The sequence below is a fragment of the Xyrauchen texanus genome, chromosome 32, assembly GCF_025860055.1.
Source record: "Xyrauchen texanus isolate HMW12.3.18 chromosome 32, RBS_HiC_50CHRs, whole genome shotgun sequence".
Lineage (NCBI taxonomy): Eukaryota > Metazoa > Chordata > Actinopteri > Cypriniformes > Catostomidae > Xyrauchen > Xyrauchen texanus.
The window spans coordinates 22,463,197-22,486,546 of NC_068307.1; the positions used below are offsets into that span (position 1 = coordinate 22,463,197).

The window sequence follows — 23,350 nt, forward strand, 5'->3', positions numbered from 1 at the left end:
AACAGTGTCGTTATTGGGCAAATTGACTTTTATGTAATACAGAGCTGCACGGGAGTGGCGTGTTCGTGAGCGCGCACCAGTAGTCGCGAGGTTGCGCATGTCGGAGGGTGAGCCGCGCTCGCAGGTGGGCTGAACTTTGTCTGCACCTGGACTGTGTGCTCAAATGCATTCCGTGCAACATTAATGGGGTTAGACTCTCTCTTATACTTATTGACCTATAGCAACCTATGCATTTTGCTCGAAACTGTATGTATATAATGTTTTGTTTTTTGACCTATTAATGTAATGTGTCATATTTGATGTTTTAGCTTGAGGATGTCTAGCCGTCATTTGAGCTTCTTCACATGATGACCTTCCTCATCCTTATCCTCGCTCAGTATGGCGGAGTCGGATGTTGTGGAGTTTTCTGCGAATCGAGCTCAAAGCAGGTAGGCATGCGCATAATCAGATATAAAATGCGATGCGTTTGATGCATCCATTGCGAGGTTCTCCCTAAATGCATAGGGTTAAATACTAAAATCAGGAAGAAAAAAAAATAGCATTCTGTTTTCTAAAGACAGAAATGTGGACATTTGTTTTTCAACACAAGATCTATAGGCTACTATCAGGGTATCTGAGGGCCCTTAAAAAGTCTTACATGTATCTCTCTCTCTCTCTCTCTCTCTCTCTCTCTCTCTCTCTCTCTCTCAATTTTAAAGTACTTTATTGGCATGATTGTGTTTACAAACATTATTGCCAAGGCATTAACACACAAAACAGATAATGACATGACAAAAACAATAAAAATAGAATTAAAATAAGGTACCAGGTAATGAATAAAATAAAATAAAAACTATAATAACAATATACACTATACAATATAAAATAAAATAAGCCTTTAACAGGACATTATGAACAAACAAAAATAAAAGTACTGTGACTTATGAACATTAAGGCAGTGATTGGTTTCTGAGGGTGTGCATCTCAAAAATGTATTTAGCTACAACTGATGCATGATTGTCCTCCCCCAGTAAAACCTGCATCTGATCTGTTTCTGAAAAAAGTTTTGGCGCATTAAAATAAAGCTGATGGAAATGCACATTATCGCTAAAATGTAACAAATGTCGACATAATATTTTTCCATTTAACTCAAGCGAATAAACTCTATTTCGATACATCAAATGTCGTGGATAAATGGTTTGGAAACACTTTTTACAGATAAAATTGGCATTAATGCAAAAATGTAGTGTCACATGACAGAGTTTGCCCCAGTCGTTAGCCTGTGTTAATCATGACAACCGTATTGAAAGCCAATTTATTTGACATGATTATGGATTGATCTTTATGGCATATAGAGCCGATCTGCTAATGTGACACTTGAAGGAGTGCCAACACATATCTCGTGAACGTTGAACAAATAAATGGCCACTGTTTGTGATTAATTTAATTGCAGTATCCATCCATTTATTTATTATATTTGCTTTTCCACACCATTCAAAATAATAGACGGCTAGCCACAATACAAAAAACATATCATTTCTGTGCATAAAGATGTTTTAAATTAAGAATAAATACACAATACTAGGTGAACTCTTACAGCCCAATTCTATTAAATAAAAAAAAAAAATCGCAAAATGTCGCACTTTTAATTTTCACTTTGTCGATAACAAAATCGTGCGAAAGGTGGATGGACACTAGTCTAGTGTCCTCTTTACTCTGGAATGTTTTTACTGCGTGAGAAAAGGGACGTGTGGCGTGAGAACAGTAGCCTAGTTTCCATCCACATTTTGTGCTATTTTGTTATCGACAAAGTGAAAATGCAAATAATTTTATTGCGTAATTTTCCGCCTTCTGCCCGTTTCCATTCAAAAATGGCCTTTTATCGATAAAAAGGGTGTGCGTGATGACGTCATGTCTAAAAAACATTTGGTTTAGCGCAAAAGAAATCTGCCATGAAGCCATTTCCATTCAGAAATGTGGGTTTATCGCTAATTCGCCTCCCAGATGTCCCTAATGTTTGGTAAAATGGAGAGAGTATTGAGAAAATTCATTCAAATTAGCCAGTTTACTATCATTTTAATTTCACAAATAAATGCAATCCGAAAAGGATAATTGCAATCAAAAGGGAGCAGTTGCCCTTCTGATGTTGCAGCTATCGCAGGTTGGCACTGGTTGTTTTCCAACCCGAAAGTGAATCGTCATGGCACTGTTAAAGCAAGCAACCTGCACCAAGTAGTAGGGGAAACTTTCTGTCTCAGTATAAGGACCATCAATGATGTGTTTATGCTGTGCACCGCTATTAAAGAAAAAAATGATTAAGTAAGCTAATTAAATTTGAGAACAGAAAAGGCATATAAAGCCATATATATATATTTTTTTTTCGTTTAGTTATTTTTATTTTTTTTTTAATGCTTTTTTCACTTGGTTATACATTTTTTTTTAATTTAATGCTTTTTTCATTTGGTTATACATTTGTTTTAATTTAATGCTTTTTTCGTTTGGTAATTTATTGAATTTAATACCGCATTTTTTTCAAAAGTAAATATTCCGTTGACATTTGTGACATTTTAGCGATAATGTGCATTTCCATCAGCTTTATTTTGATGCAAAAAAAATTTGCAAAAAATCCTTGGATGGAAACGTAGTTACTGACAGCGCACGGACAGACAAGACAGAGCAGCCTGCATGATGCTGCCAGTTATTCAGACCAATCAGGGGGAAAGCAGCAGGACATATCCATTCCCATTAAAAATCAAACATGGCGCTACTGTGAATAAGGTCTGATATAGACCAATCCTCTTATTTTCAAAAATGTCAGCGCATATGCAACAAACATATTCTTAATGATACAGTTACTATAATGATTTGAGTTAAAAGGCCAAAGCATTGGTCTAATGCGTCATGTCTTGCTAGAAAGCAAGTGACTTAAGAGAAGGGTCACAATATAGACTACATACTTTATCTTAATAATTCCATTTAGAATTTTAAAGTTGTGTTAACTTAACACAAATGCACAATAAAATATTAAAAAAAAACATGTCCAGAGACATTCAAGTAGCCTCAGTGGTTTTGTATTTACCAGCTAATGAATTCATGTGTTTGTTTTATTGCGAAAGTGGTCTTAAATCGGTCTTTTATTTGGCCTTAAAAAGTCTTAAATTTCATTCCTTCAAACCTGCAGATACCCTGACTATTCTTAGAAAGTTTTCTAGGAGGAAGGTTCTAACCCTTATGCTGGTTTGGGTCTGAAAGACCACAAGGCCATTTGACATCTAAAAAAAACATGCAAAGACCCTGTGGAATCTAAATAGTAGTTTGCATATTCATGTTTGCTTTTCTCTATGGAAGGTCTTATTATCTTTTAATGTTCCCAGCATTACTCATCATAATTGCATTTTTACTAGTGAGAATTCCAATTACAGAGCTCAATAATTACATTTTCATTAGTAAGAATTCCAATTAGAGAGCTCTACAATTGAATTGTTACTAGTTAAAATTCCTAAAACTCTGAATATTTACTTGACATATGTTTCCATTGACTCCCATTCATTTTTAATTACAGAGCTCTCTAATTGAATTGTAAGAATTTTAAATCTATTAGGAATATACAGTATATGATTATATATTATCATACATTTATTAAAATCATTGCAAATTCTATTATAAAAATATTTCTGTCAGGTGCTTCACATTTGGCACAACTTGTGAATGACGGGGAAATGAAAACTGCATTATATGCAGAAAAACCATTTCCATTTTGTAAAAAAAAAGAAAAATTGCTATCCTCCTTTATGATTTATATGTAATAAAAAAAAACATTAAAACTACTTGCACATACACCTCTGTACACTTAGCAAATGTTCACGCAATCTACACATTTACATTCAAACATTTAGATAAATTATAATTTTTTTAATTCATTTGCAGTTCGCAATGGGCTGACTACTCCACTGGTGTTTGCATTCATGCAATTGTTCTACTTACGGGTTGTATTTCACTTGCTGAGCTTTGATGATTAATAAATTCCACCATACAAGAATGTAAATTGACTATGTTAAACATCTCATCCTGTGCATACACGTGCGTACTGAGCGAGACAGTGCTGATCTGACTCGATCAGCTGTGATTCCAATCAGTTTTTATAAAATCATTACAAAACAAAATGGCTATTCACATACTGTTGCACCCCAACATGCTTAGTTACATATTTCTCTTTTTATTAATCTTGTCTAACAACTGGTGACTCCAGCCAGGTCTCCTAAACAACCAAATTGGCCCAGTTCCTAGGGAGGGTAGAGTCACATGGTGTAACCTCCTCGTGGTCGCTATAATGTGGTTCTCACTCTCGGTGGGGCGCTGTGCGTGGATGCCGCAGAGAATAGGTTGAAGCCTTCACATGCTTTGTCTCCACGGCAACACGCTCAACAAGCCACGTGATAAGATGCACAGATTGATGGTCTCAGATGCAGAGGCAACTGAGATTCGTCTTCCGCCACCCAGATTATGTCCACCACAAGGACTTGGAGCACATTGGGCATACCAAATTGGGGTGAAAAGGGTAGGAAAAATAAACCTTGTCTGGAGAGCAACTTTGGCATTATAAATAACTATGTTGGTGTGGTTAGGACTGCCACTGAAGGGCTGATATCAATAATATTCAGTCCCATAAACCCAGCTTTTTCTTTGTCCATCCAAGCTCTACTTTGAACCATACTTTTGTGTTTCTGACATGTGACAAATGTCTTTGAACTTTTTTTAAGGGTATCAGAGGTGAATTAATATAGTGATTAAATATTATCCTTCAATAAAGCAAACTTGTGTTTCATCACAAGTTTCTCGATAATTCTTACACCATGTGAATGCAATTAATATGTTCGCTAATAAGCTTGTAAAAATATTTAATGCTAATATCTAATAATAGCTAATAATAATGCTTATTATGTCATACAGGGCCTTTATTTTGAAATGTAGCCTAGCTCTGGCAGGATTTGGAAAGGGAAATGGGTGTAATCGCTTCTGTTTTGCATCTAATGAATGCAAGTTTTTACTAGTAAGAATACAGTTGTAGAGCTCTGTAATTGGACTTCTTACTAGTGAAAATAGTTTGAGCTCTAATCAGCTTTTTACTAGAAAGAATCAAATTGCAGAGCCTTTTAATTGGAATTGTTACTAGTAAATATAGGCAATTGCAGAGCTCTGTAATTTAATTGTAGAGCTCTGCAATTGCATTCTTACTAGTAGAAATGCAAATAGAGAGCTCTGAAATTGGAATTCTTGCTAGTAAAAAAAATCGATTATAGAGCTCTGTAATTGGACTTCTTACTAGTAGGAAATTAGTAGGATTATCATCACAAGAACCAGTTTATTTGGTCGTGATTTGGGTCATGACAACTGTTGGTTTGTGTTTGGTTTTTGGGAGGCTAATGTGTTCCGTATCCAAATAGGTTCTTTAGCCAATTTGATGAATAATTTAAAAGTACTATTTCATTGATCATGCTGATGCACCAGCTTACAAACTGAAACCAGTTGAGAGTGTCAGTATATGGCAGACTCCTCAAACTACTACAGTATTTCTATCGACTGTGTAGACAGACACAGTGAGCAGGGAGTGGTTAGAGATACAATTCCTCGCAAACTGATTTTCTTTCTTTTCAGCATGGCTAACAACAAGAACAGAACACTCTGTTGTACTTTTTCGGCTGCCAGCCACAGTAACACTGTCCTGAGGGGGTTGTCTGCCTTGCGTGCACAAGGTCAGTTGCTGGATGTGGTTTTGGCCATTGACAACGAACGCTTCGAGGTTCACAAAGCGGTGTTGGCCTCCTGCAGTGACTACTTCAGGTGAGAGACATACCAATTGCTTGCACCAGCAAACTTAGCTATGAATGGTGAGATTAATCATAATTTATTCAAATAAATTCTAAGATTCTTAATTATTGTGCTTGCTTGTAGACCCCTTGACAAGCTCAATTTTCTGTCCTATGTTGACATATTTCCTAATCAAACAGGAAGTTGGGGCAGGGCGTGTCCCTTTTTTTTTTAATAGTCATAAGGATGTCGTTTACGTCACAGCCATGAACTGTGATTTTCTACATGCTAGTTGGAGGCAGATGGTGTTAGAGGGAGGAAATTCCAATTTTAGATTATGCCTGTAAGAGCAAGATAATGTCATGGGTTGTTTTTCTGGAACAGAAAAAGTAGTTATCTAGCTAGCATTAGCATTGCTCTTCTTCATGTACTTTAAGTACCGAAGGACAGTGGTGTTGGACGCTGTACTGCCATCTATCGATATGGAAAAGCTTGATCGTCTCTTCTGCCCCCACCAGCTATGGAATATCATTTGCATCGTGAATATGTCGGAATTTGAGGTAATTTCTAAAGTGATTTATTACTACTATAATATAATTGCTTTGCCTAAAAACAAACATCAGAATCCAAGTGAATATGGGCACTCGAATCAATAATCTTTTATTTTTCCATTTACTGGTTTACACAATCCACAATAGTCGCTGTACCAAGCTACTTCGCACTAAATGAATGAAGACGTAAATGCCGTACCTATGTTTTTTCCATTGTGTTCCTTTCGCTTTTTCCATCTCCAAACAACACTGTGTGCTACATAAGCATAGAAAGTCTACATAAGCAGCAGCCAATGAGCGCAAGGATTCTCTTCTTTGGCATTTAGTGAAACACTGCGAGTCATGTGATTTCAACATGATGAAAAATATTGAAGGGGTTGACCCACACCATGCAGAATAAAACACATTTATAAAAAATATTTATGAGTACAGTCTTCCTCTCATGCAATTGTACACCATTTGCATCACACTTCACAAAAACACAATTAATTATTTAGTGTAAAACATTTTAAATTAGCTCCAAACTACTGAATGCACCTTTTATGTTGTTTTGTCAACTTTTAGGAGTTAAAAAGCAAATAGATAGCTTTAAACTAACAAACATGAACTTAAAGCCACAAATCTCCGATGTTAATTTCATAGGGTATTCAACCCCTTAGATAGTTCAACCAAAACTGAAACTTCTCTCATTTACTCACCCTCATGCCATTCCAGATGGGTAAGATTTTATTTCTTCTGCTGAACACAAATGAAGATTTTAAGAAGAATATATCAGCTCTGTATGTCCATTCAATGCAAGTGAAGAGTGGCCAGAGCTTAAAAGGTCAAAAAAGCACAAAGGCAGCATAAAAGTAATCAAATGACTCCAGTGGTTTAAATATATGTCTTCTAAGTGATGCAATCACTTTGGGTGAGAAACAGATCAATATTTCAATCTTTTTTACTATAAATCTCCTCTTTTCATTTTTGGGTTAACTGGCCCTTTAACTCTACTGCACTCCATCTGAAAAGTTTTATATATATATATATATATATATATATATATATATATATATATATATATATATATATATATATATATATAATATTTAATTTTTTTATATTGAATCATTATTTTATGTTTTTGATATTCACACATTTGACATAAAAATATCCGCATACAGAAAAAACTAATTCTTACATAAATTCCTCTCACATTCAACTGCTTTTATTTTCAGCAAAAATTAACATGTGTAAATATTTGTATGAACATAAAGATTAAACAACTAAGACATAAACTGAACAATTTTCACATACATGTGACTAACAGAAATGGAATAATGTGTCCCTGAACAAAGGTAACAGTCAGTATCTGGTGTTTCCACCAGCTGCATGAAGTACTGCAGTGCATCTCCTCCTCATGGATTGCACCAGATTTGCCAGTTCTTGCTGTGAGATGTCACCCCACTCTTCCACCAAGGCACTTGCGAGTTCCCGGGGGGGGGGTGGGTTGGTTGGTTGCTAAGAAAATCACCGGAAGTTTATAAGGTTTTACTAGACTATTTAAAAGCAACAAATCTAATTAAAAGAATTTAGTACAGATGTGATTTTTTTTTTTTTTTTTACCCCCTCAGCATTGATGCTCCACGCTCCATTTCAGTAGGTGGCAGAAATGCGCAATACGTTTCTTTGCCAACCACCATAAAACCGAAAGAAGGAAAATAATAAAAATAAAAAAAATGACCTCTAGCGGTTGTCCAGAATATTACACAGATACACAGAACAAATACAGAACAGAGTATATATATGAACGAGCTGCCTGAAGTGTGTCCTGAAGTTGGTCTTCAGAAGTATGCCGATGACACTGTGGTTTATGTGTCTGGCAAAAGCCCTGCTGTTATCGGCAGTACACTGACCAAAAGTCTTGAGAAAGTGTTTAATTGGCTAAAAAAATCATGTTTAACACTTAATCTGAGGAAAACTAAATCTATGTGTTTTTCTATAACAAGAACTCGGACAATAAATGCCCTTAACATTAAAATGAATGGCGAACTCATCGATCAGGTAGAACAAGAAAAATATTTAGGAGTGATTTTAGATTCACAGCTAAATTTGAAAAGTCATATTAAAAACATTTCAAGAAAAATGAAGGCCAGTATGAACTGTTTCAGAATGATCAGGAGCAGTCTAACATTTGAATGTGCACATGTCTTTCTGAACACTATGATCCTGTCCCACCTGTCATACTGCACCACTGTTTGGTCTCAGACCAGCCAAACTACCCTAAAGCCTATTGAGAGGCTTTATAACCGTGCTCTAAAAATTTTAGATAAAAAGCCCATTCGATTCCATCACTGTTATATTTTAAGTAAACATAAAATCTTACATTTTGTTAATCTTAGACACATAAAGTTGTTTTTTTAAATGTTTGACTGGACTTGCACCTGAGCCACTTTGTAAATTTGTGAACCGGCTGGAATCCTCCAGATCAACAAGAGCTGCTACATGTGGAGACTGTAAAGTTCCATTTTGTAGAACATCTTTTGCCCAAAATGTTTTTTCTGTTGAAGGAGCTAATCTGTGGAACTGGCTTCCTACAAATATAAAGACTTTAACTAAACTGTCCAACTTCAAAAAACTAACAAAAGCCTGGTTCATACAGCAGCAGCAGTGTGATCATGCCATATGAAATGTATAGCTGTGTGTATGTGAGGTGTGCATCTGTGTGAGTTCGAGTGAAAGTGTTAATTTAACTATACTAACTTTTATTGGTGCTAACTGGTTTCTGTACATTTTATTGTATTCACTGTACATTTTTATTCCTTTATTATCTTAACTGTTAAAAGACCTTCTAGGGACAGGTGTTGCGAATTAGCCACGGCTATAAACACTGTGATACAGGCATCGGATTGTTCTTTATGTAATAATCTATGTTTTCTTTTTGTATCTGTCCCTATTCAAATAAACAACAAATAAATAACACAGACATAAAACAGAGTCCAAGTTTGACAACCTTCACTGGTTGTTCGGAATATGTGACACCATGAACTGATTAAATAAAATGGCACCCTTATCTATTATGCAGTTATCTCTCTTTAATATTGGCTATACAATGTGCATACAAACAAGATGTTACCTCCACTATATGCTTTCAATCATTACACAATAAAATATTATATTTTATGGACAGTGAATGTGTTTGAAACTTAATGGAAATTAAGTAAAATAGTTGTTTTAGGCTACATGATTAAGGTTCATCTAGCCTTATTCATGTAGCCATAATTTAATTGTTTTTAATATTATTGCCCCATTATAATAGCCGGCCTTATTAATATTAGATTTATACCCATGAATTTTTGGCTTTATGTGCCAGCAACTTGATTCAGTTTGGATGAACTAGGATACACCGTTTTGATACAAAATGTTTAAAGAAACAGTTGATCAATTACTCAGATGATCAATGAATTAATTACACTAGGGATTCATGCTTTGAGTGTGATGGGCCATTTTTTTTTGGTTAAAATCCAGGAAGGTCTAATAATTATTATTATTATTATTATTTATTTTCTTTTTTTTATTATTATTATTATTATTATTATTTTTATTTAAATCAAGCAAAATGCAACTGCATGTAACAGAAAGTAGATCAGGAACCGGGTACGTTTGGCTGCATTTTATTTCATGAATTCAATGGAATGGCGATCTGGTCTCGGATAGGCAATAAGTTAAGAACTGCGCAAGGATCGGCGCCCGGACGATGAACTTGACACTTGCCGAATAAAGACTAAAGCAAAAGGTGTGACCACAAATGGATAAAAAAAAATATCACAAGAGAGAATAAAATAAATAATACACGAACAATGAGACTCAAAAAAATCCCATAGTTCTAAGCTTTTGTATCCTCAAAACCAAATGTCCTGCGAGGCTTATTCACATCCAATGAGCCTTTACACTGTTCAGCCACAACATAAGTGAATAACATCAATTACCTCATTACAGTGGTACCTGTCAAGGGTTGGGATATTTTAGGCAGCAAGTTAACAGTGAAGTCAATTTCATGTGTTGGAAGCTGGAAAAATGGGCAAGCATAAGATCTGAGCGACTTTGACAAGAGCCAAATTGTGATGGCTGGACGACTGGTTCAGAGCATATTAAAAACGGAAGGTCTTGTGGGGTGTTCCCGGTATGCAGTGGTTAGTACCTACCAAAAATGGTCCAAGGAAAGACAACCGGTGAACCTGCGACAGGGTCTTGGGCGCCCAAGGCTCATTGATGCATGTGGGGAGCGAAGGCTAGCCTGATCCTATCCCTCATAAGAGCTAATGTAGCACAAATTGCTACAAATTGCTGGCCATGCTAGAATGGTGTCAGAACACACAGTGCATCACAGCTTGCTGTGTATGGGGCTGCGTAGCCGCAGACCGGTCAAGAGTGCCCATGCTGACCCCTGTCCACCACCGAAAGCACTTACAATGGGCATGTGAGCATCAGAACTGGACCATAGAGCAATGGAAGAAGGTGGTCTGGTCTGATGAATCACATTTTCTTTTAGATCATGTGGACGGCAGGGTTCATATGTATCATTTACCTGGGAAAGAGATGGCAGCAGAATGCACTCTGCACCCTGCAAAAATTGTTCAGGAATGGTTTGAGGAACATGACAAAGTGTTCAAGGTGTTGAGTTGGCCTCCAATTTCCCCAGATCTCAATCTGATTGAGCATCTATGGGATGTGCTGGACTAACAAGTCTGATCCATGGAGGACCCACCTCGCAACTTACAGGACTTGAAGGATCTACTGCTAACGTCTTGGTGCCAAATACCACAGGACACCTTCAAAGGTCTTGTGGAGTCCATGCCTCGATGGGTCAGAGATGTTTTGGCATCACGAGGGGGACCTACACAATATTAGGCTGGTGGTTTTAATGTTGTGGCTGATCGGTGTATGCTCGCTCTCTCTTGTGTTTACCCTCCAATTATTGGCTTCATTTAATTATCATTAATAATAATAATAATAATAACAACAACAATAATGACCAGATAACAACAAAGTCTATAGTTACAGTTAGGTCTGTGCATGGCATCCCAATTCATAATCGTGCTAAGCCCCTCCCGCAGTGTCAAAATCATGTTGGTACTTTCAGTGGTTGTTGTATCCAGGTGTCCATTGCATGATGAGATTGCAATAACATCCAACAGTCAGAAGTATTTCTACGAAACAATGTTTTTCAATGAAATTATTAGAATTTATCTGCTGTCTTTTTAAAGATGCCATTCTGCTGCTGTGAAGTTCCTGGATGTGGTAGATATCTCTCCAGATCTGACGGTCATAGACGCTGCCTTGTGTGACTGGGTCGCAATCACACTGAGGCAGCGTTTGTGGATGGTTCATGTTCTTATTGCGAGAACATGACCATGGCAACATTGCGGTCAAGGCTGTCGTTCTTAAAGACGAACGCCACTCCAGCCGCCCCGTGTTGCTCCTTCCTCCCACAGGATTGAGGATGACCCGGCTGGCAATTTGGGGATGGCAGCGGGCTCTGTTTCGCTGGGCACAGCCCCACAAACCACCCGCCCCCTGGCACGCTCTTTTGCTTCCGTCCGCTCTCGGTACGACGGCGGCTCCTGCAAACTTTAACTCTGGTGAACTCTTATTCTATGGAAGGGTTTGAGGAAGAACAGATGATGGTGTTGACCAACCAGTGGAAATAGGAGCCTCAGTCCCACCCACATGTGCAAAAAAATATTCAAGATATAAACTCTGTTTATATGCGTGAATGAATTTTTTTTTTTCTTGTTTTTGGCTATTTCTTTTTACTTTGAAAAACAAGTAGATACTACAATTGTAGTGATGTGATAAATTAACTGTTTTTAAGACAAAAACTAAAAAACAAATGATCCGAAGTACACAGACCACCAACCTACTAATCCAGACCTGACTAATGTTAAGTTAATGTTAGCTATGCAGTTGCTAAGATTTGCTACCTACACTCAAGGCACTTCCAACTTACCATCTAAACTCAAAAAAAATTATTAAAAGTTGAGTTGACTGTCTAGCGAACATGATATTAGACACAAAACACAAACATTAGCTAACAGCCTTTTGGAACCTGTGGCAAACATTTATCTGATAATCATTTGTTTTATGCATCAAACAGCCTGTTTGACAATCACACTAATTACTTCTGGAGTTTTCGTCAGGGCAGAACAAGTAACTTACGCTACAGAGTGGTAGTGTCTCTCGTTCAGCTAAGATCCCAAGTTGGCTCTATTTCACAGTGGAACCTTCCATTTCTAACTGTGAACTGTGAGCTACATTGTGATTGGTGAAGGAGGAGTTTGATTATATACAGGCTCGATTGCTCTTTCTTAGTACCCCGGATATCTTCTTTAAATTTACCTGAATCTGATTATAAAATCTGAATCAGTGTATTAAAAAATGTATTCTGAATTTAACGATCTGATTTTGTGCCTCATACATTTGAATTTCAGGTTTGATGTAATTCAACTTCAAGTAAACATTCAAGTCCTAAAATTCAGGCAGAAGTTAAAGAGGCCCTATTATCCTTTTTGGGATTTTACCTTTCCTTTAGTGTGTAATATAGCTGTTTGTGCATGTAAAAGTTCTGCTAATTTACAAAGCACAAAGTCCATGAAAAAGGGAGTTATTCCCTCCCACAGACAACACTGCTCAAGAACAACAAGAAAGGTTGATTTGTAGTCCAGCGATTTCTTTTCGTGAAGTATCTACATCACTATGTAACTGTTACGATCCCTGTGTTCTCTGTTTTCACTAGTCACGTTTATGTCACCTTTCATTGTGGTCCGCCCCGCGTTTTCCATTTCACTCTCGCCAGTCGCGTCCCATGTCACTCTTCCTTGTTGTCCGTCCCGTGTTTTCCGTTTCACCGAACACGTTCCCTGTCATGTCTTCCTTGTTGCCCGCCTGTGTTTCACTGTCTTTGTTAGAACTACACTTCCCGTCGTCCTCACTCCTCATCACCGCTGTCACAGCGTTATTGTCCGCACCTGTCGCCTATTTTGTTATCACCGTGTCGATCTATTTAAACCTGTCGTTTCCTCTCCCCGCTGTCGATCGTTGACGTTACATGTTCTGTGTTAACCTCTCTCCCTGCTGCTCTTGTTCCCAGCTCTCAGCCCATTCGAGGATTTCCCTACCCTTCGTGTATGTTCGCTGTCTGCACTCCTCCTGTACGTTATCCAGCATTTTAGTTTCCTTTCCCCATCGTGGCCCTTTTATTTTCCCCAGTGTTTGTGTTATTTCAAATAAAGACCGCTTTTGGATCCACACCTCCCATCTGCCTTCTCCTCCTTCCACACAATCGTTACAGTAACATATCTGCATAATGCCCACCTATGGGGTACTTTGGAACCACCCTCAAACAAACTTGGTTATAGCCAAGACCAGGATGAGTTGGGTTAGTGTTGTCGCCATGTCGAGAAGACGCTGTTTTCTTTTTAATGCAAAAGCAAAACCTCTTTGTGTGGACTTCCAAAGGCAGACAAATTGAAGAATCAGTGAGTAAAATGTATTTTAATTATTTAGCAGTACAACCACAACTGATGCCGGATTTTTAAAATGGCTACTCCTGAAAGATGGTGCGGTTTCCACTTTGTTGGGACAATCTGGCGCTTCAGGATCACAACCTGCAAGTATGCTTGATTATTTGTTGATTTATCTGCTACCGAGTGTTCAAATGCTTTTTGTGTCATGGGCACAGTGTGCACCCAGTGTACAGCTGTAGGCCTCTGCTAAATTGCTAGCTAATATTATTGTGTTGAAATAGTTTTGCTAATCAGCTGCGAACCCACTTTTACCTACAATTATGTAAAATTATGCAGATTGTTTGTCATTCTTACTATCATGAATATTGATCAAGTGGATTTATTTTTACGAACGGTCATTTTACATCTGCAATCCACGGTAGTGCTTGGCTTACTTGCTATGTAACGTTATAGTTTAGGTAAGGTTTACTATTCAGCTATGGGCTGGCTTTTACCTAAAACTGTGTAACAAAAATGGTCGATCTCAAGAGTCTTATGTAATTATAGAATTATAAGCTGTAATGTTTTAGCCGCTATCTACAGTAGGCCACGACTAACATGCTCATTAACCAGGAGTGAGCCTCTGTTCTCTTTATATCTCAGTCGTAAAATGTTCGGCTACACCCATTCCAGCAAACGATGACTAACTTAAGATGCACTACGTGTCTTTTACTTGAAGCTTTAAGTTCACAATAATCAACAGTGTACTTGTATAAAAGCTACTAAATTAAAACTTACCAATGTGAAACGTCCTGCTCAAGTCGTGCTTGTGAAAGTGGTTTGGGTCGATCAGCTTGTTCTTCCAAACTTTCATAACCAGACTTGGACTCAAACTGGTATGGCAAAAACAGATGCCACTGTTACCATAGTTACAATAGTGTTTACAGCTGTTAAGGAAGCTTGAAACTCTGTTATGGTAAGGGGCGTTACATTTCCAACACACAATCTATGCGGTTGACCAATCACAACAGACTGGGCCAGCTGCCCTATCAGAGCAGACTGGGCTTTTTGGAAAGGGGAGCATTAAGGAGACTTTAAAGGGACCATTAAAGAGAGTGTTTGAACCAAAGGTTTGGCAGAAATGTACAGTATGAGAAAAATGTGAGAAAAACCCATTCTAGTATACCCTCAAAAAAATATTTTTGAACCTGTACATTAGCATAATATGAGCTCTTTAAAAACTGCAAATTTCAAGTTCAAGTAAACGTACAAATCCAAGTCCTAAATTCAAGTTCAAATCCCAGTGTCATGTAATTTATTCCATATGGATTTCTGTTCTGTCACTGGTACCTTCTTTGCACATTGCATTCTAACAAGTGAGGTCCTGTCATTGTGCAAAAGATTTGCACCAATCAGAAGTCTTTTGAGAACTGGATCTTGTAGCTTAGAGTTTTTGCTACAAAATGATGTGAAAACCATCCTGATCACTCATTCATACTAACAATATAGTAATTTAACTTTTGTAAGACAATTTTAGTGTTAGAAAGGTCATATGCAAGGAGGCGTGAATTAACATGCATTTATTTGATCCAAAATACAGTAAAAACAGTGATATTGTGAACTGTTTTTACAATTTAAAAGAACCGTTTCTATTGTAATATATTGTAAAATGCAATTTGTGATCAAAGCTGAATTTTCAGCATCATTACTGCAGTCTTCAGTGTCACATGATCCTTCAGAAATCATTATAATATGTTGAGTTTCTAATATGGGCATATTTACATCACATTTGACACATTTACAACCTAACACATATTTGCAAGCACAAGCTTCATTGATGATGAGGCAGCATAAACACTAGTTAAAATATATTCTAAACATTCATATTATTTTTACATCATATTACATATCATATTTATATCATACAGCATATTTAAATTTTCAAATTTAAATGCCTGCTTTAGCCGAAACAGCATTTAAATGTAACTAAAACTTGCCTATTAGGACATATTTCAATACTCTGAATCCTGGTTGGCAAATCTGGAAACGGTCCCACTAGTAAAATATGTTCATGTTTATATAAAATAGCATGTCAACTAATATTTAAGTAAAACTAAATGACTTCCGAAATTGTATCCTCGGCTGGATCAAGTCTCTCTTCAAAATGCAAACGTTCATCGGAGTCCTGCTCGTCTTCTGAGGAAAATGTGGACTTTTCCTTACCTGTGTATCATCCCACCTTCCAAACGAGCAGAAAAGTGAATGAACTTGTTGTTTTTAAGACACTGTAGGGGGCGTTTACCATTTACATTGATCGCCTCAGTAATTACCATATGAATAGCGCCCTATGCCCGTGGGTGTGATCACATTAGGGATAATTAGCTGAGCCAGTAGAAACTGTACATCGCTTTGTTTCATACAGATTACATTGCAGGAGAATATTTGTTTTAGATTTGAACTGTTATTTAAAAGTTTTATTTAAAGCTTTCTTCAGACTTATGTTTCATGTTTGTGTGATAAGTATTCGCGGAGTTTCAGTTCATTTTTGTGACATGTTTCAGAAATACGCTCGTGAACACAGAGACCGCTGAAAGCACCCCTTTTTTATTTTCTTTATTTTACAAAAGCACAAGGTTTTGTTGTTTATTGTGAGTGTACACAAAAGTAAACCTTTTATAGTCTCTAATGATGTCTTACACTTATCTGTATGCCCCAAAATGTGTTTTATGTTGTTTCCACTGTAACGACAAAAAAATCCAGCAGGACGCACCGGCGCATCCGTCGACTCCAGAGGGTTCATTTTACTCCTTTCCATAGAACAATAGTTCATAGTGACCACTAGGGGTGTAATGATTCAACGATTCAATAACCAACAATCCAGGGTTATCGACGCAATGCGTAAATATCGATATAGGATTTTTTTTAAGATATACCTTTATTTTAATACTTTTATGTCGGCCACGTCCGTACGTATTCCCGTCAGGTGATGAAGCAACCTTATTACATTAATTTCACTTTGAGCATTAAATACGCTTTTCATGTGGGACACTGATGTGCACGAGGTCTTTGAAGCCAAATTGTGCTGTGCTATCCATGCACGTGCATCAACCAAGCTCGGGTCAACGAATTTAATTCAGGCTTCCGTCGATATCAGTTATAAGACTTTACACATCTACACATCAACACTCTTACTAACATTTATCCCAGTTAACTGTAACAGAATTATTCATTGCAACTGTGGAAGTTGTAGCCAAGAAAACCATGGATGGCATGGATAGTTAGAAACAAGTCATGGGTATGCAAGTATTTTGAATGGGACTAATCTCAAAAATAAGCTGTAATCAAACTTGTGTGTGGCATTATTTTTTATTATCTGTATTTTTTTATTATAATCTGTATCATTTTTTTTCAACATCTGAAGTACCTTATTTTGTTGTGGATGCCCCAATATGAATACTAAATTTGCACTATTCAGAGAGCTCAATAATATATTACAATTATATTTTGGTTGCATTTGAGGGCAAATTTTTTTTTATTGATTCCGTAAAATAGGCACATAATATCGGAATATCGATCGCAGGGCCCTGAGTTGAATCACCAAATTGAAGAAAACTGAACCATGGGTTGCGAACTGTATGGTTCGATTTTTTTCCCAAAAACCATCACACCCCTAGTGACCATAGTGGCTGTCAAGCTCTTAAAAAGGACAAAAAAGCACCATAAAATTAGTCCATATATTGTGAACTATTCCAAGTTTTCTGAAGGAATCATTTTAATCAGTGAATCATGATGTCAATTTTCCTAACGCAAAGCTATCTTGGAAGCATTCAAATGGTATGACCTACAATGGTGCTTTTATGGTGTTTGTTTTTTGTCCTTTTTGAAGAGCTTAATAATGAACATCCCTTGTATAGAAATAAGCTGCTTGAAGATTCTTGAAGAAATTCTCCTTTTTAGTGTTCTACAAAAAAAAAAAAAAAACATCAGCATGAGGTTAGAGAAATAATCCAGAAAAATCCTTTCTGTAATGCTTCTGTAATTTTCCTGATCCACACAGAGCCATGTTCACTGGAGGAATGAAGGAGTCAAACCAGAACACCGTAGAGCTACAAGGTCTTTCAGCCAGAGGACTGAAGCACATTATTGATTTTGCCTACAGTTCTGAAGTCACTCTGGACCTGGACTGTATTCAGGATGTTCTCGGAGCAGCTGTGTTCCTGCAGATGGTGCCTGTGGTGGAGCTTTGCGAGGAGTTCCTCAAATCAGCCATGAGTGTAGAGACCTGTCTGAACATTGGCCAGATGGCTACCACTTTCAGCCTCTCCTCCCTTAAACAATCAGTCGATGCATTCACTTTCCGTCATTTTCTGCAAATCGCTCAGGAAGACGACTTCCTTCACATTCCAATGGAACGACTGGTTTTCTTCCTACAGAGCAACAAGTTGAAAAACTGCAGTGAGATCGACTTGTTCCATGCATCAATCCGCTGGCTGCAGTATGATGAATCCAGACGTCCTGTTGCCAGTGAAGTGCTCCGATATGTGCGCTTCCCACTAATGCGGTCATCTGAGCTGGTGGACAGTGTCCAGACTGTCAACATCATGGTGGAGGATGTGCAGTGTCGACAGTTCCTCCTAGAGGCCTTCAATTATCAGATCCTTCCTTTCCGACAGCACGAAATGCAGTCGCCAAGAACTGCCATTCGTTCAGATGTCACATCATTGATAACTTTTGGTGGAACACCTTACACTGATAATGATCGCACTGTTAGCAGCAAAGTTTGCTATCTGCCTGACATCACAGCACGACAGTTTAAAGAGTTGACGGAGATGGAGGTGGGATGCAGCCATGCATGCGTGTCAGTTTTTGACAATTTTGTGTACGTGGTCGGTGGGCAGCATCTGCAGTACCGCAGTGGAGAGGGTGCAGTTGATGTCTGCTTCCGCTATGACCCTCATCTCAACCTTTGGCTTCGAATCCAACCCATGCAGGAGAGTCGCATTCAGTTTCAACTCAACGTTCTCCACGGACAACTTTATGCTACAGGGGGGCGCAACAGGTCTGGCAGCTTGTCTTCTGTAGAATGCTACTGCCCCCAAAAAATGAGTGGACCTACGTGGATTCTCTGAAAAGGAGAATCTGGGGTCATGCCGGAGCAACGTGTGGGAAGAAACTCTACATATCTGGTGGTTATGGAGCGTCCGTAGAGGATAAGAAGACTCTGCACTGCTATGATCCAGCCTCCGATCAGTGGGACTTTAAGTGCCCCATGAACGAACCACGAGTCCTTCATGCAATGGTCAGTGTGAATAACCGTATTTATGCCCTTGGTGGCAGAATGGACCATGTCGACCGCTGCTTCGATGTTCTGGCTGTAGAGTATTACATTCCAGAGACTGATCAATGGACAACAGTCAGTTCAATGCGTGCTGGTCAGTCTGAAGCTGGCTGCTGCTTACTGGATAAAAAGATCTATATAGTTGGAGGATACAACTGGCACCTCAATAATGTTACCAGTATTGTGCAGGTTTATAACACAGAAACAGATGAGTGGGAAAGAGATCTTCATTTTCCAGAATCTTTTGCCGGAATTGCTTGTACACCTATCATACTTCCCCAAACCACCACCCTACGCTGAGAGTTGGATCAACACAAAACACATTCTCTAACATTTGCTTTATGGTGAAGTGTCGTCCACAAAAGCAGCAGAAGTCAAAATTTATTTGAAGGTTTTGAAGGGAAGCTTTTCCCTTATAAAATATTTACGAATATCCCATCTGCCTTTTCAAGAGCATAAATGATTCAAAGGGATAGTTAACCCAAGAACGTAAATTCTGTCCTCATTTACTCACCCTCATGTATTTCAAAACACGTATGGCTTGACTGACCTGTCCTCCATAGAACACAAAAGCAGTTATTTATAGTAGAATGTCCGAGCTTCTCTTATTCATACAATGAAAGGCAAAGGGTGAGCATTGCTGACAAGCATAGCTTCAAGGCAAGATTATAAGTGAATCCGATTAAATTTTTCAGTCTGTTCCTCACACAATGCTACCATATGGCTTCAGAAGATGTAAATATTGTGCACAAGTCTTAAGCACTAATTTTATGATGCCTTTATGGGGCTTTTTTTGGAGGTTGACAGTCATTGGTCATCATCCACTTTCATTGTATGGAAGAAAGCAGAGTAAAGTAAACATTCTGCTAAACATCTCCTTTTGGTGTTGCAGAGAAGAAAGAGTCAAATGAGTTTGGAATGACATGATGGTGAGTAAATGATGATGGAGCACTAAGGACAATTCACACCACTGCAACTTAATGACAAAAGCATAAACTTATCTGATGAGCTTGTTCAGAACATGAAGCATCTTACTACAATCAAGCAGTAAAGTCTATGTGAATCTTATTGTTACATAACTGTCATTATTATGAAAAGGGGCAATACCATCAGGCCTCTATCTGCCTAAATATACATTTCTATTTATTTTCTTTAATTAAGAGATAAAAGTTCACACTGAATTTTCATCAGTCTTTGAATAAAATAATTAAATTAATTGTTTGCTATGCAAATAATATGAAAAATGGACCTAGCCTCTCAGTAAAACAACAACCACAAAAAAGATTGCAGTAAGGTATTTCAGAAAAAGTGTGAAGTGTAGATGGCTAATTATTGTAGCTACAGTTTGAACATCATTGTCCACTCAGCAACCGCTTCCAGACTCTCTAGTTCTAACATACTGACAACCTGCTTTCCTGTTGAATTAGAAGTGAAGTGAAGAATTAGAAGTGAAGCATCTTTCTACAGGCCAAGAGTGTGATATTAGTTCTCTTTAGTACGTTCAGTCTTCGCTCCACATATGAATCAAGATTGTAAAATGGTTGGTTGATTTTGAACTGTTTTCGTAAAATTATAAATTGTAAACAGTAATCCGAAATCTGGACAGCTATTACTGTATAGAAAACAAGCAATAGAGAAAAACTAAACAACTTTACAACCAACAGTGTCATTGTTATAGCCATTTTATATACAAACAATGCTTAGAACTGAAAAGTCTATGCATTGTTTTTTTTTATTATAATTATTATTTTCACTGGATAAAAATGTTTATAACCTTTGTCTAACTACAATCTGTTTTATTTCACAAACTAAGCAAGCACACTTCATTGTGCACTTTAATATTCAATGTATTGAATCATGAATTGAATGACTGAAATATTAGGAAGGTGCATTGTTTTCTCTGAATATGTAATTTGCACAGTATGTTAAGGTCATACAGTATATGTTGAACAAGGGCAGAACATGTTGTTCTTACATGAATAACACAGACATTCCTGGACTCTTTTCTTTATATTATGCTGACATGTTTCCCTTAGAGAATATGAATGTGAAAAAAATGCGATATTCTTAAATTGTTTGTGTGTGTACATTTACAATATGATGACTTGTTTGTTGTTGATCACATTTGTGTTAATTTTCTTTAAGGTGTTTAAATACGTTTTTGGTGATTTCCAACCACATAAATATAGTTCATTCTGTATATTTTTAGTTAATTTACCATGAATACTGCCACAAACAACTGTCACTCTTAGCTCAGGACTCGTTTACTTTACTTAATGCGTTATTGTCCACTGACATGGAAATGTTCCTTTGGCTTTTCACCACAATACAAAAACACACAATAATCACACAAGATTAGCATGAGACCAAATTAAAAATAATACATTGTAATGCACAAAATCTCATTCATTAATGATCACAATTGCATAACCAAAATGAAACAAACAATCATTACATTCCTCAATTGAGCAGTCTTATAGGTACAAAATAATTCTTATAAACCTTTTAAAAAAATATTTGGAGCCCTGTACCGCCTTCCTGATGGAAGCATTATAAATTCAGCATGCAATGGATGTGTAGAATCGGTTGTAAATATCCTTGCTCTTCTGAGCACTGCATGGGTGCCTGTTACAGGCTGTTCATTTGGAGCTGTTGCTTCTCAATTATTTTACATGCTATTTTAACAATTCTAGTTAACCTATTCTTGCTCCTTAGTATCATGTTCCCATAGCAGGTCGTAATATAAAACATTAAAACACTCTTCATATGACTGTATACAATTTCCAAGATTGATTGGTCAACATTAAATCCCTTTAATATCTGCATGAGGTACAATCTTTGGCTTGCTTTCTTAAAAAGAATTGTCTGTATTCACAGTAATCTAACAATGTGTCAATGTATGTTCCCAAATATTTAAAACTCTGCAATCTCTATGACCTGTACACTAAGTACTGTTCTTCTCATTAATTGCTGTTAATCCAATTTAACATAAAAAATAAATTCCTTAGTTTTCTTTACATTTATATGCAATGCACTTGATTGACACCATTCCATTAATAACAGTATTTCTTCATAAAGTCTTCCAACAATATCATATCATCAGCATACTTGATTAATCTAGCTGTTTTTAACTCATTGGTATATATTGAAAACAAAATAGGTGACAATACAAAACCTTGAGGTGCTCCTGTATTTAAGACCAACCAGTTCATTAGAGAACATACCATTCATAAAAACTTTTTGTAGCTGATCTGAAAAGAAATCTTTGATTCAATGTATCAAATTAAAATGTACATTCATATTAAAATGTATGTTGTACTAATGTATTGTTGGAAACCTTAAAAGGTTAAAGTGGACAACACCTGGTTAAAGGAATAGTTAACCCAATAATGAAAATTCTCTCATCACGTATGTCATCCCAAATATATATGACTTACTTTCTTCTGCTGAACACAAACAATATTTTTTTTTTAAATATCTCAGCTCGGTAGGTCCTCAAAATGCAAGTGAATGGGTGCCAAAATGTTTTAGCTCCCATTTAGCACAACATTTTTGGCACTCATTCACTTGCATTGTATGGACGTGCAGAGCTGAGATATTCTTATAAAAATCTTTAAGTTGAGACTGCCGATTTAGTCAGCTGAGTCCTAACTCATTAACAAATGGCCTTTAATCTATTCCTATGGGACTAATTTCACAGATCAGCCTTAATTAACCGGTTTAAAGCACTTAAAGTGACGTTACCCAGTCAGCTCTTCTTTTCCAAATCACATCATTAGTTTACATTTTAATAAACAAGAAAACTCATTCGATTTATGAATATCTTTTATAGCATATAGTTACATCTAAAAAAATAAATAAAAGTTCAATCTTTTTGTGGATATAAAATAAATGCAGTTCTTAATTTGATGTTTGAAATTATGTATTACATTTTGAAATGTTTGTTTGGTATTACACATTTTGAAAGATCACTGATTGTATTTCTCTTTGTAGCACGTTTTTACTATTACCTTTGTACACATTTTGTCTTCCATTTGTGAAATTACTTATGTGTTTTGTGTTCTTATTTATCCATCTGCTGTTACAGTTTGGTCTAAATAAAAATGCAGTAGATGTATATTGTCAGCTGTGACAATTTATATAGGTAATCAAAAAAGTATCAGTACAAAATAATGTTTCTTTATATTAAA

At 36.9% G+C, this 23,350-nt stretch overlaps 1 protein-coding gene across 1 annotated transcript; it reads left to right on the forward strand.

Moving 5' to 3' along the window:
- Positions 1-12: 12 nt before the first annotated feature.
- On the forward strand, positions 13-23,350 carry LOC127626019 (kelch-like protein 26). Its single transcript, XM_052101522.1, is given in 5 exon segments — positions 13-188; positions 309-428; positions 5,635-5,820; positions 17,880-18,916; positions 18,919-23,350. Coding segments are annotated over 4 exon segments (1,815 nt in total). The 5' UTR covers positions 13-188; positions 309-378; the 3' UTR covers positions 19,461-23,350.